General features: G+C 41.9%; 1 protein-coding gene across 5 annotated transcripts in view; it reads right to left on the minus strand.

Moving 5' to 3' along the window:
* PCSK5 (proprotein convertase subtilisin/kexin type 5) overlaps nt 1-14,842 on the minus strand; it is a 507,422-nt gene that overhangs the window by 43,160 nt on the left and 449,420 nt on the right. For 3 of the 5 annotated variants that reach the window (XM_042243336.2, XM_042243334.2, XM_060409351.1), the window contains 4 exons: nt 10,795-10,837; nt 7,267-7,403; nt 6,052-6,252; nt 1,010-1,090 (listed from right to left, as the gene is read on the minus strand). In XM_042243336.2, the coding sequence (XP_042099270.1) occupies nt 1,010-1,090; nt 6,052-6,252; nt 7,267-7,403; nt 10,795-10,837 (462 nt within the window). The remainder of the gene's footprint in view (nt 1-1,009; nt 1,091-6,051; nt 6,253-7,266; nt 7,404-10,794; nt 10,838-14,842) is intronic. The other 2 variants (XM_060409352.1, XM_042243335.2) reach the window with 1 other exon arrangement.

A 14,842-nucleotide genomic window follows, 5' to 3' on the forward strand; every position in this document is an offset into this window, starting at 1 on the left:
AAAATTACACATACATATCTCACCTTTAGGTAGCTTGATATATCATTCCAATACACTTGGTATAAAATTCTGTAATGTCCTCACATCTCGACTAGAGGGTGCTCTGCACACACCGTTAGCAGTCAGGCTTGGGCAAGGGATAAAGATCCCCAGCGAGAGCTCTTTTATCAGAAAAGATTAGATCTCAACAAGTAAAATTTTTGACTTTGTTCAGTTTCTCTTTTTTCTACTCCAGAAATTCTAGACTGAACAGGACTTCACCCTCTCCCCTGCAAAAACAAAAAAAATCACCTTGACCAAGAAAATATAACGTATATCCTTCAGATATGACTAATAAAGTATGGGTTCTTCTTACTTGAAATGTTTTAGGTTAAATAAGCAATACTCACAGGTTCACAGTGTAGGCAAGGTATATACTGTAAAGTCTCTCTTACCACCCCCCTCCACCCTTTTTATACAGACTATTCGCGGTGTTTATCATCTCTCTCTCTCTCTCTCTCTTTTTTTTTTTTTTTTTTGTAGTTCTGTATTTCAGAGACCATTGTTTATCAGTATATAAAGACTCTCCTCATTCTTTTTGATGGCTCCGTAGTATCCCACTGTGTGGCTGTGTCGTGTTTCATTTTTCTACTCTTGTTGGTAGCTGTTTAGTTTTTTCCAACCTTTGTTATTTCAAACAAGGCTGCAGTGACTAGGAAGGCAAAAGTTGCTTTTCTTAAAGACCTGCAAGGACAGAGGCTTTTCTTGATAACTTTTCTCAAGAATAACCACTTTGTGCCTCAGGAATGTCCTTATATGTTCTTGAAGTCTCCACTGCTGAAATTCCTGCCAGTCTTTCCCTTTGGATACCCACTTATATTTTAATCGCAGGTCCCATCCTCTCTCCATTTTTCTCATGACTTCTGCATCCCTACTTGTTCCTCACTGCCTGATTTCTTGGGTCGGTTTTTACATCACAGAGACTCTCCTGGTATGCTTGATCATCTTCTCCTCCCTATTTCCCTGTTACCTCTTTTGATTTGAAACTTCCACCTTCGTCGCTCCTGCAGCAGGCTCTTCACCAAAGATGGGCTTGCAGTGGACACAGGTACTTTTTTTATTAAAAAAAAAAAGAAATGTTTTATTTTTTTAATGCAAAAAGGATGGAGAAGGCAAAGTTTGACCCTTAATCTTACCACTCAGAAATGTCTGCTGTGTATACTTTGGCGTTTAGATTTCCCATCTTTGTATTAAAAGCACGAGTATAATTACATATGTGTATATATATGTAATCATTGACATCTTTTGCATATATAGTACTGATCTTACATTTTTCATTAATGTAATGAATCTTATAGGAATTTTCTTTTGCCATGAAAATTCTTTGTAAAAATATTTTTTTGATTGGTGTTTTTGCATGAATCTTAATTCACTTAATGTTTTTCTTCATTACATTTTTAGATTGCTCTCTTCTTTTTTTAGATTATAACTAAAACTGCTGTCAACATCTTTGTACACATTCTTGGTTAAGTCAGGACTCAACTTGGCTATTAGGCATCCCAGCTGATTATCATTTGCCCTTCTTTCTGGGACTCTTTTTTTTTTTTTTTTAAACAGACATATATTACTCCTTAGGCCTCCAAATTGATTTATTTCATAAGCTCAAGAAGGCAGTTTTGAAAGTAAACTAGTGTTTCATGGGTTGAAACTGGATTAGGTTAAAGGGTCAGTGAATAGACTGACCATTTTTGCGCCATACTATGTGCTGGGGGTTTCATATATATTCTTCCGTTTAATTCTCAAAATGACCTTGTATGAGACATTTCATGTTCTCATTTTATAGGTGAGAAAACTGAGGTTCGGAGAGGATGAATACCTTGCTTAAGGTCACAGAGCTGGTAAAGAATAGAGCCGGGAATTGAATTCAGGTGTGCTGAATTCTAAACTCTATCTTCCTTAGATGTTTTAGTAATTCATTTAGTTTCAAAATAGTTTGGTAGAGGTCAAAGCAGTGATGTACTGGTAAAATGGTTCTTTGGAAAACAAAATAGCAACAAAGATTTGATTTGTCATGTTTACCAATTTCAGTGGTGTAAATATTCCCTCCATAGCTGATTTCAAGCTGCCAATTGTTTAATAATCCACTCATAAAATTCCTGGATGTTTAATAATCAGTGTAAGCAGATACAGATGGCTCCTTCATATCACTAGGCCAGAAGTTCACTTAGTTGCCCAGCCATGATTTTCTGCACTCTGAGTTATGATTGATTAGTTAAGTAAATATTGTGTCCCCAGTTGTAAGTGAGGCAACTATACACAAAGTTCTTCTTAAAAAAAAATCAGATTTTTATGGTTTTTTAAAAAGAATTGTCTGAAGTTCACTTACTATGAAGTAACATATCTCCCCACTGTTGAGAATTTTTTTTTCACACGTGTGGCTTCCAGGGTTTATAACTGACTCTGGGATTTCAGTCTTTCTCAGAGCATAGGAATTAAAATCAAAAGACAGACTAGTGATAAATTGTTAGGATGTGGTCAAAGATAAAAATTTAATTTACCATGTCTGTGCTTTGTAGATTTGACTACCATTGGAATATGTAATTGGAACCTGCCACAAGCATGGTTTTAATCAATGATGGAAATAGGTGGGTAGGGGAAATGTGCAGGAATTATTCCGAGGACTTTCCAGCACCACCAGGGGGGAAACCACTTAAGAAAACCCAAGTGATTTAACAGTAATAAACTGTTTCCACTCCCAACAATGGTTTTAGGAAACCAGCTGAAGCTACCGTTGTCTTTCAAAGCCCGTGGCCTGCCACACCTGAGCATTTCCACTAACAGTGGGTCTGCATGATGCCTGAGGCCCTGCTGATGCCATTGGCGGCAGTCTGTTTGACACTGGTCATTGCCACACAGGGACATTGGACTAAATAGTCCTCAGAAATATATTAGTGACTGAGACGGGCAATCTGGGGATGATCTGTACTTTTGTGCAGGGACATTTTGGTGGCAAGAAGAACCTTTGGAGATGACTTAGTCTTGGCTGAGGATTTTCCAGCTGTGGTCTGATGTGTAGGTAAATCTCCATCTTGGACCAGGGTAGGAGGCATTCCTGCTCAGTTGGTAATTATTTTTAAAAGATTTATTTATTTAACTTTTTTGGGGTGTGGGGCTGTGATGGGTCTTCGTTGCTGCACATGGGCATTCTCTAGTTGGGCTGAGCAGGGGCTTCTCTTCATTGTGGTGACCAGACTTCTCATTGTGGTGGCTGCTCTTGTGTCGAGCATGGGCTCTAGGCACGTGGGCTTCAGCAGTCACAGCGTTTAGTTGCTGTGCAGCATGTGGGATTGTGGGATCTTCCTGGACCAGGGATAAAACAGGTATCCCTTGCTTTGTAAGGTGCATTCTTAAGCACTGGACCACCAGGGAAGCCCTCAAAGGGCTTTGACAAAGGGTGATGACCTGTCGTCATCAGCACTCTCATTATGAGGAGCCACCTTATTAAAAGAGAAGTCCAGTGGACTCTAGTTGGATTTTTATTTCAAGGCGTTGTTCCTCCAACACATGCTGACATAGACAGTGGGGTGGTTTTAGCTTTTGGATGTAAGCATGATCTTACTGTTTCCTCTGGCAGTAGTGTGGGTGAAGAAATGGGATTAAGTTTGTCCCATCTGCTCTGTCCTACGTGTATCTCAGTCTGTGTTTGAAACGACAAAAACAATACAACACCTCGCTGGTACCAGCTGGATGGCTCCATTCTCTCATGAGCACTCTGGTTTGTCTGGGCTCCCTCTAAGTTGACCAAGGATGACCGCAGTCTTCTTTCTATCATCTTAAAGGTGCAGCTAATAGTGCTTGTTCTCTGGAATCCTCTACTCTCCTATTACAACCTTAGTCTTGTTTCTTAAGGAAAAAAAATCAGAAGGAAAAATGTAGGCATTGGTTTAAATACACTCAGGGCCTTGTGGAGTATGTTGCCATTTACCGTCCATTTCAGTGGTTCCTAAACCATGCTGGGGAAGCTGAGCTGTGGCCTCACCTTGCTCAGTGAAGACACAGTTTTTTTCTTATTGTTCATAGTCTGCATGCATGTATTATTCCCTGGATTGTAGGTGTGGAAATGTTCTGCTATGTCATTGACTTCTCCAGCCATGAGAATCCCTCATTAGTGCTATCTCCCCAAATGGACTAATTCCTTTCTTGCTTCACAAATATTGCATTTTGATAGTAGAAAAGGCAGAGGGGTAGATGTGGTGCCTCGCAAAGTGGGGAGCAGTGAAGCCTTGATTTCTGCTTGCAGAGTGCGTAGTCCAGTTGAAAGGGATGTGTAATCATTTGGGGAATCGAGTCTGCTCTGGCTCTTGGCTCCCTGAACCTTTTCATCATCTGGACGCCAGATAAAATACAGATGTTCTGAGCTAGAAACACAGCACAGACTATTTTCCTCTTGGCTTGTACCGCCTCTTAAATGCCTGCATGCCAGACAAACTCGTTTTTAGCATTTTGGTTCAGCTATAATTCACAGAAGATATCCCAATCTGGAATGAATGATTTTCTGTCCAGCTCTGTCTCTGAAATCAGCCCGCATTCTTGGTGGCCTTTGGCTGCTGGGTTTGTGATGGTGTCTGAGCTGCTTCTTGCGTTAAGTCACGTAGGTGACACTGTCATTGTAGACAGCAGCTGAGGACATCCTTCCTCTGAGACTTAGCAAGAGGCTTTTCTCCTGCCCTAGATCATCCCTCCCTCCAGCTCTTACAAGACTCATCCCAAGCAGACCTGCTTTCAGCTGCTGCTGCTTCTGCACTGAAATGACCTTTTTAAACAAATCCTTGCCTTGAAATCAAGACAGAGAGCATCTCTTGTTTTCATCGGTGTCTCTGCATGGAATGTGAGTCAGATTTTTCCAGCAGGAGGAGGATTTTGTTTTTTAACCACCTCAGACATGGAGAGGCCACTGCAAGGTTGTAATTACCTTACCAGGAAGCCCGTGACCAAGGCTTCTGGGTCTGGCGGCCGCTTCTGAAGACTCAGGTGGGAATGAATACATGTAGGTCTTTACTGTTAGACTCCAAGCTCCCACACTTTTTCTCCTTCCTGCCCCCTTTCAAGCCCACCTGCTTCCCACATCTGCAACTAGAGAGGGTAAATTTTAAAAGGTAAACTTGAATAATGGCAAGTTCTAATAATCCAGCCAGAAAGACGAGCCATTTTAGCTGAAGTTCCCATGCTTTACAGTGATTCTTTTTTGTCTAGAGGCTTCTCAGGTGGCACAGTAATAAGGAATCCACCTGGCAGTGCAGTAGATACAAGAGACCTGGGTTTGATCCCTGGGCCAGGAAGATTCCCTGAAGTAGGAAACAGCAACCCACTCCAGTACTCTTGCCTGTAAAATTCCATGGACGAAGGAGCCTGGTGGGATACAGCCCATGGAGTCTCAAAGAGTCAGACACAACTTACTGACTAAGCACTTCCTTGTCTAACCGGACAGGCTGTCCCACTAATGATTTTCTTTTCTCTTTTTTATAAAGAGATATATGAATGTCATCGAAGCTATTCTGAAATCTTTGAGAAAATGGTAGTCATTTTTCTTTCTCTCTTTGTGTGCTCCGCAGCCCACTCCACCCAGCTAGAAACACAAGTGGCCAGATCAGTTGTCAGTTGCCCTTTGGTGTTTCCCGCCTGACCAAGGGCTTCCCGGGTGACTCAGTGGTAAAGAATCTGCCTGCAATTCAGGAATCCTGGGTTTGATCCCTGGGTGGGGAAGATCCCCTGGGGGAAGAAATGTCAACCCACTTCAGTATTCTTGCCTGGGAAATCCCACAGAGGAGCCTGTGGCCTACAATCCTTGGGGCTGCAAAGAGTCAGACACGACTGAGCGACTAAATGGCAGCAGCTCCTGACCAAATGCCAGCCACACCCTCCTGTGGTGAGTATCACAGAGGCTCCGGGATGCCACGCTTTTGTTTCACTGCCTAGCCTGCATCTCTTGGGTATCCTGAAAGCAAGGGATTGGAGTGGGGGGAGGGGGAGGAGACAGCTGGACACCTGCGATCCCTCTTGGGGGGCACATACCATTCCAGAAGCTGCCTTCCTCCTGGGGCTGGTCGTGACGCACACATGTCCCCCGCAGCAGCTGCAGGCCTTCTTGGCAGCTGCTGCATTGGTTGTGGCCAAGGCCGGTGCAGGTTTCACAGGCTTGGTGGCAGGGCTCACAGTCTCCCATCTCTGGATCGCCGTAGAAGCCAGGACCACAGTTCCTCACACAGCTGCCCCCTACGTGAGAATATAAGGCAGGAAGCCTGAAGTGGAAGCCTGGCTGGCTGAGCCGGGTGCTCTGCGCAGGGCCAAGTTCTAAACAGGCCAAAGGGAGGCTGAAGAACATTTTTTAATTTTTAAAGAAACCGTGATGACATTCGCGTATTTCAACCCAAGAATCGTGTCTTAATAAATCCAACACTTTAAGTCCTCTTTCAACTGAAAATTTAAGTTGGCTATCAAGGGTTGGGAGCATAAAGACTTTATGTTCTCAAGACCTTGAAAAATTGCAGATAAAATGATCTCCACACATACAGAACCCCTGAAGGTCACTGTGTCTGCCCCACTGTCTCTCCCAATTGGAAGACTCACAGGGTATTTCCTTCCCAACCATTCATTTCCATCAAAGTCAATGAATTGACTTAAATCTAAGACTAAAAAATCTTATTTAACTTTTACAGTGCAGGGACTATAGAACATGAATAAAGTCTCAAGGAAAGAGTCATGTTCTGAATGTTCCAGGTGACTTCAGTTCCAAAGCATTTATTTCTCTTCAGTGTCTGTCCCTCCCCTCCACTCACTCTGCTTTCTGTCAGCTTGGAGATGCTTGAGAGTAATTAGTGAAGTAGGAAATATGCTTCAGTAATAAAAGCAGAAGGAAGTAGTCCTACCTAATGTTTATTTTCAAACCAAAGTAAAATTCCTCCTTGGACAAGAGGCACAGGGAGACTCTAAAACCTATCAGACGAGCTCTGTTGTTTCCGAATAGAGCGTTGGAGCCTTGTTCTCACGTTGTACCATGCCTATTTTCAAGCTTGGGGCTTCCCTGGTGGCTCAGAGGGTAAAGAATCTGCCTGAAATGCAGGAGACCCGGGTTCGATCCCTGGCTTGGGACGATCCCCTGGAGAAGGGAATGACAACCCACCCCACTATTTTTGCCTGGAGAATTCCATGGATACAGGAGCATGGCAGGCTACCATCCATAGGGTCGCAAAGAGTTGGACACAACTGAGCAACTATTTTCAGGCTTACCCAAGAGGAAGAAGCCCTCTTCACACCAGTAACATTCATTCTGGTCACAGCTGCCACAGTTGGTATCACACGCTTTGCATTCAAATTCTTCCCTGTAGGTCTTCTCAGGACAGGTTTTATAACAGTGGTCTTTGAACCTGGGGAGATAAGATGTACTTTCTTCCTTGAGCTATGTTAACATGTTAATATTTCTCTTTATCACCATAATGTAATCTCCTTATGTGTCTACACATCATTTCTTTTGAAGTTATCATCTTTTCTCCCTTAATAACTTAAAATATAAGTGACAGAAACATTACATTAGTTCCAGATGTACAACATAATAATTCAGTATTTGTATATTGCAAAATGACCACCACAGTAAGTCTAGTTAACCTCTGTTATCGTAGTTACAGAATTTTTTTTCTTGTGATAGGAACTTTCAGGATCTATTTTCTTAGCAATTTCCAAATATTGTGCATCATTAAATTTTTTATTGAGGAATAGTTGATGTACAATATATGTTTCAAGTGTACCACATAGTGATTCATAATTTTTAAAGATTATATTACATTTAGTTATAAAATGTTAACTATATTTCCCGTGTGTACAGTGCAGTCTTGTAAATTATTTATACATATATTACACATCATTTTTAAATTGAGGTCTACTTAATTTACTATATTGTGTTTCAAGTGTACAGCAAAGTGATTCAGTGTATATATATATACATACATACATATATCTTCTCCTTTAGATTCAGTTTTATATTTATGTTCTTTTTAAGATTCCTTTTCATTATAGGTTATTACAAGGTGTTGAGTGGGTGTTTGCTATACAGTAGGTCCTTGTTTTCTATTTTATGTATAGTAGTATGTGTGTGTGCCCAGTCCCTCAGTCGTGTCTGACTCTTTGCAGCCCCACGGGACTGTAGCCCACCAGGCTCCTCTGTCCAGGGGTTCTCCAGGCAAGAATACTGGAGTGGGTTGCCACTTCCTCCTATAGGAGATCTTCCCGACCGAGGGATCAGAACTGTGTCTCTTGCATCTCCTGCATTGGCAGGCAGATTCTTTACCACTAGCACCACCTGGGAAGCCCCGATATACAGTAATTTGTGTATGTTAATGCCAAACTCCTAATTTATCTCTCCATCTGTATTACACATTGTTTTTAACAGGTGTCCATATTTGGGTTCAAGGGAGAAAACTTGGTCTATTGTGTGTGTGTGTGTCATTAACCACCTCCCTCTAAACTTCAAGCACCCTGTATTGGGACTGCAGGGAAGGGCCTAGGAAGAAGGAGAAGGGTATATTTATTCATGGAGTACTGATTCTGTGTCAGGTATTAGCTCACTTAAACCTCTGCACAATCCCCATATGGTAGCTGTTCCATATCTTTAATTTCCAGATAAGGGAACTGTAATTCCCTTAAAATTACATAGGTAAGAGAGGGGACTGGGATTCTACCCAAGGTCTGTTTGAACAGACAACTTGTGTGCTTTTGCCACCTGGCACTCACTAGGTCTGAAACAGGTCAGTGTTGAGTTCAAGTAGTCTCAGGAGTCCATGATGTCTATTATCAGATTATTGATATTACCAGTGAAGTGCCCAAGCTTTTCTGTGTTTATCGTTTTGTATAGATCATTTCTTATTCTTGTTCTACAGTAAAAAGTTGTAATTCAGACTCCATTGAGGTTTATTTGAAGGGGGAGTGGAGTGAAGTTGACCTTTGCCCTCTGATGAATTTCGCACTGTCAAAAAGATATCACAGGGAAGCTTTGAATTTCTTTCTTAACAACATCTATTGTGCAGTGTTTAATTAGCTGTATTAGAAATGACTGCATATCATAAAGGGCTATAATATGTATTTCTGGAAACAAATGTCTGATATTTTATGCTTAATGATGCTGGCCATGTTCTTTCGGTGTATTTGTGTCTCAAGGGGTTTTATGAAATGTGTTCATTAGTGTGCACTGCTGAAGTGGAGAGGTGGGCTCCAAAGTCCAGCAGAGGAAACAGCTCTCAGGTGACACAGGATGTAGGTGCAGATGAAGGGGTGTGTTCTGGTATCAAAGTGAAGAAGGCAGGCAGGGTAGAGCTAGGCTGGAGGGGTGTTGCTTGTTGTTCAGTCACTAAGTTGTGTCCAATTGTTTTGTGACTCCGTGGACTGTAGCCCTCCAGACTCCTCTGTCCATGAAATTCTTCCCAGGCAAGAAGACTGGAATGGGTTGCTATTTGCTTCAGGGGACCTTCCCTACCCAGGGGTTGACCGTGTCTCCTGCATTGCAGGTGGATTCTTTACTGTCTGAGCCACCAGGCAAACCCAAGGTGGAGGGATGCAGAGCTGTAATAGGGACAGAGAGAATCACTCACCTGCTTCTGCATGTTGCTATTTTTTTTTTAAGTCTGAGATCTCCTTTCTTGGCTCTTAGAGGAACATTCTGTACCTCCAACCATGTGACCTTGCCATAAATGCTTGCATTTCTGCTCTTCTTGTCTGCTGCGGGTTCGTGTGGTGGGCCACATACCAGCTATGAATGTGTTGGCAAAGTACTGGCTGCTCCTTGAGTGTCATCTGGTCTACCTTATAATAATCAAGTCTAGACCCCTATTTAAACGGGACAGTAATTTAAATCATTCAATCAAGAGGTTGTAGAGACATAGTCAATGTAGAGAATATTAGGCAATTCTGGAAAAGTTGAATTAAAACCATAAGTTTAAGTAATGCTGAGGTTAATAGATTATTTTTAGTATGTCTCAGCTTGTTGGGTTTCCCTTCTCTCCCATTGTCCTCACCCCTTTTAACCTCTTTCTACCCGCCACCACATTTTGAGTTCTTGGAATCTGATGGAGGAGAGAGGCCAGGTGTTGACAGAAGGAGTCAGCCCACCAAAGTGGAGGTGAACCAAACATAGACCACCCCAAAGAGCCTTGTCTCCCTTCTTTTCTTAGTTTTTCTTCCAAGATAGGCACCAATGTATCCTGGAAGGGAGACAAGAATAGGAGGGGGAGGTGATACTGAGACATAACATCCTTGATTTGTGGATTTGTATCAGAGAACTTTGGGGGTGATGGTTATTTGCATTTCATTTAACCTAGTGGTCTTCATTTCTCATTGCCTGTAGGGGGATTAAGAGCTTAACAAACACCTGGGTTCATCCTGGACTGTCTGACTGCCCTTTAGAATGAGGTCTCCACGCAGACATTTGGAAACAACTTGCTTGGGGTCGAGTGTATTATTAAAGTCTGTCCATAAACAGCAAGGTCTGAATCTTGGTAACTCATGGCAAGATTCCTAGACACCAGTGTCAGGCTGGGTGACTTCCAGGACCAAGAGAGAGAGGACCTCCTTTCGAGGCAAGAAAACAGCTGGGCTCTTATTGCTAAATCCAAGAATTTTTCATTAATAGCCTGACAAGAGAGAGTTGCTTCAGGCTGCATGGCCTCTTTGCTTTAATCACTGGATTTAAGATTAAGTCACTAATGCTTAAACTGCAGAAAAAGTTAGTGCCATGGGAAAAAAAAAAAAAAAAAAAAAGACCAGACTTACATGTAGTACCCTGTAGCGCATGATGTGCAGGTTCCTGGATCATCTGGAAAAAAATTATAATAATAAAAATAATAATCATTGAGTTCATCATTTGAAAAACTGAGTTTTAAAAAAGTTATGGCTTGAAACACATGCTTATGGGATGGTTTTACAAAATGTACTGTCTAGAAATGATGTTTGAGTAGATTGCACCATTTTTAAATTAGTAACAAGATGTACACTACGATTTATCTTTATTAAAGCTAGTAAAATAAGAGTTCTCATAAAAACTTGGCCCTGACTTTCAAGGAGGAATAGGTCCAAGCTACTGGGTCTTCAAATTGCTGATCATGAATGATCTACATAAAGAAGCTCCTGACCACAACCTAGGTAAAGGCTTCAGGTGTGTCCACACACACATTTGGAAGGGACTGCAAGCTTCCAACCTGAATGGTGGATTATCATTGAGTTACCCCTTAATGGCAATGTGAGGGAGTCTCATCTGGGAGGCTTCTTTGAAATCTGGATAAGTATTTATTTATTTTTATAATAGAATATATCCTTTTGTTCTTCTCTTTACCACCCTCTTAAAGAAACTGTCCTGTTCGCGTTAAGTACAGTGATTCATTGTGTCCCTGTTGGCTCAGAGGACTCTTTCCTACAACTTTCAGGCGACCTAATGAGAAAGAAAGGACTTTGCGAATCACTAACTTAGACTGTTTCTCTCTCCTGTCCCTCCCTGAAAGATCCCAACTCCAAGATCCAGTTATTAAGACAATTTGGTGACTTCCTCTGGCCTGCAGTTCTTGTGAGTGACAGAGTTACTTCCAGTAAGTTCTTTCTGTGATCTTATACTCTAAGTTTGTTCTTTTCATTCTAAAAGGAGATAGAAAACAGTTGCTCCTTTTTGAAATGAATATATGAGGATTTATGTCCGTCTAGTCAAGGCTATGGCTTTTCCTGTGGTCATGTATGGATGTGAAAGTTGGACTGTGAAGAAAGCTGAACACTGAAGAATTGATGCTTTTGAACTGTGGTATTGGAGAAGACTCTTGAGAGTTCCTTGGACTGCAAGGAGATCCAACCAGTCCATCCTAAAGGAGATCAGTCCTGGGTGTTCTTTGGAAGGAATGCTGCTAAAGCTGAAACTCCAATACTTTGGCCACCTCATGTGAAGAGTTGACTCATTGGAAAAGACTCTTATTTTGGGAGGGATTGGGGACAGTAGGAGAAGGGGACAACAGAGGATGAGATGGCCAGATGGCATCACTGACTCGATGGACATGAGTTTGAGTGAACTCCAGGAGTTGGTGATGGACAGGGAGGCCTGGCGTGCTGCAGTTCATGGGGTCGCAAAGAGTTGGACGCAACTGAGTGACTGAACTGAACTGAACTAACTTTATTTAAATTAAATATTAGATTGGCCCAAAAGTTCATTTGAGATGTTATGGAAAAACCCAAACGAACTTTTGGGCCAACCCAATAAAATTATGTCCTTTGAACTTTGTGCTTGGTTTTCCTTTCTGATCTAATTTAGACTTTATTCTGGTTTTTGAGAAGTCTACTCCTTGATGGCAGAGTCAACTTCATCTGAGTCAGGTTTTCATCTTGGCTCCTCCTAAATGCTGCTGTGTATCACGCATACTGCAACTGATGCATGTGCTGAAAATCCATGGAAAAGTTTCTAGAAGAGGTTCTGCTATGTAAGCAGGGATCCCTAGAACCTTCTGGAACAGTCTAGTGATGATACCATGGAAAGGGCACTGGCCTAAGATCTGGGCTACCTGTGTTTAATTTGAAGTTTTCACCCTGGCTCAATTGTTTTATGAACTTGCATAAGTATCACTCTACTTTCTGGGTGCTGATTTCTGCAGGTATAAAATGATTCTGTTGGATAAGACTGTTGCTAAGCCTCCCCCAAAGTCAAATATTCTGAAGCTAAGTCTAGCAGGAGTAGGCAATCTATGGCCTACTCAGGGGAGCCCCTTTTTTTGCATATTGTGTGTGAATTCTTCCATGCCACAGCCTCAGAGTGGTTGAAACAGAGTTAGAAAGTATTTACTGTCTGTCACTTTACATGTGCTAGCCCCTGGCTGTAGCACTGTTGGCTCATGACTTGGTCATGCTCACCTCTGTTAGATAACATGGATGTAAACATTATTATCTTAACAGCTTGTCCCAGAGTTCCTCTAAAGAGCTGTCTATATTTAGGAAAATGTCTTGTTAAGCCACTTGGGATACAAGTTTAATCAGAATGATTAAACAAGAGCCAAGACAATCAAGGAGATAGCCAGTCCCTTCTGCAGGAGGCCATGATTTGCTCATGGGAGGGAAATAGTTTTTGTGTCTGGGTCAGCATGGTTTGCTGTCGGGTGACCTGAGCAGGACAGTAAAGTGAACCATAAACCAGGTGAATTGTGTCCTCATGGAAAGGAAAGGCTCACTGGAATTTGTGCAATTCTCAGGACTGGGCTTTATGCTTCTACAATCCTTTGACTGGGGATCTGAGTCCATTTTAAGAGGGTGCAAAGGTCCCAGTGAGCACTAGTGGTTATATTGGGTAAGTATTTCCCACTATGAGTCTGAGTTTGCATCTGCATTCTTTTTAGTCATGCTCCTAAAGAAATTGCTACTACTCGGCTTGCATTTGGGTAGCTTTCCTCTTCCCCGCCTGTCCTCAATGAACATATTTGACTCTGACAGTTTTGTTAATTTGGCAAGGGCTGAGGAAATTCTAATCCTGTTCTCTAATGTTCTGGCCATCCCTCCCATCTAGGAACTTAATGAGTTTGCTCTCTGCTCCCTTAAGCAGGTCACTGATGAAAATGTGAAACAGAACCAAACCTCAGAAATGTGCATACCAATGTAATCTCCAGTCTAGGGACTTTTCCAGCCCAGTTGCACAGTGAATTTGGTACCTTTACAACAGTTTGCATAAATGAATAATGCATAGAACAAGAACTCTGTCTTATAACAGCTTATGAATGCCCATTAGTCTTGCTCATTATTACCAGTTCTAAAGCATAAGAATTGTTGAAGAAAATTTTCTACCCCAGAAGATTCGCAAGTCAGATATAACCTAAATGGATTTAGCTTGACCACTGGGAGGCAGCTGCTATGGGATTAAGGTAAGGTAACAATCCCACACCTGGAAGTTGACTCTACATCAAGTTGGCATTTGGATGGTAAGGAGGGCTTAAGGAGGAAAGATACATTTTCCTGACTCTGTGTGTGTGTGTGTGTGTGTGTGTGTGTGTGTGTGTGTGTTGGGGTGGCGGTTGAAGAGTCTAAACAAGCTAGAATTGTTAACTGTCTTGGAAGATGTTGTCCAGAGTAGGGTATTTAAATAGATCTGGTCATTTGATCTCATCAAACTTGAGCTGAGAGAGCATATTTCAAGGAGGGATGGGGCAAGTTCAGACAGAATTTACAGTGAGAGCCTTCTACTTTTGGAAAAAAGTCTTTAGAAATAGCCACTGACCTTCAGCTGCTCACATCCCAGCTAAGGAGAATGTGTGAGCAGATGCCTTGTCAAGACATCCCTTCTTGGAAAAATTTGTTTTATTGTCTCATTTTTACCGGATGGGCTGGGACGGTAGGACTTCAGTGTCCACTCTGTCTGGAGAGAGCTGCGTGCTTCTCTGCATCCCTTTTCCATAGTGTGCTCGGAGGCCAGCAGAGCTGGAACCCAGCATGAGTGCACTGTCCTTGTGGAGACATTGACTCCTGCTGTCAGCGTCCCCTTCGGTGGTCAGCTTACGTTCTCTGCCAGTTTATTATGTTCTCAGTAATACCTATAGCCTTTACCACTGAGCTGGGTGGATCAGGCCACATCAGGAGTTAGTAGTTCTTAATTACCAACTATATTGGAAAAGGAGTATTTTAAACTTGAGATGGAGCTGAACATTTAAAAATGTCCAGAGAAAAATGATTTATTTTTATGGTTTACATAAACTTTGAGCCACAGAATTAAAAATACATACGAGCTAAAATGATTCTAGTTTGCTTTTTCTAAACTTGTTGCTTATTGTGTGTTTATTTTTCATCTGAGGGAGGCAGAGGAAACTTG

This window comes from Ovis aries, chromosome 2 (genome assembly GCF_016772045.2).
Source record: "Ovis aries strain OAR_USU_Benz2616 breed Rambouillet chromosome 2, ARS-UI_Ramb_v3.0, whole genome shotgun sequence".
NCBI lineage: Eukaryota > Metazoa > Chordata > Mammalia > Artiodactyla > Bovidae > Ovis > Ovis aries.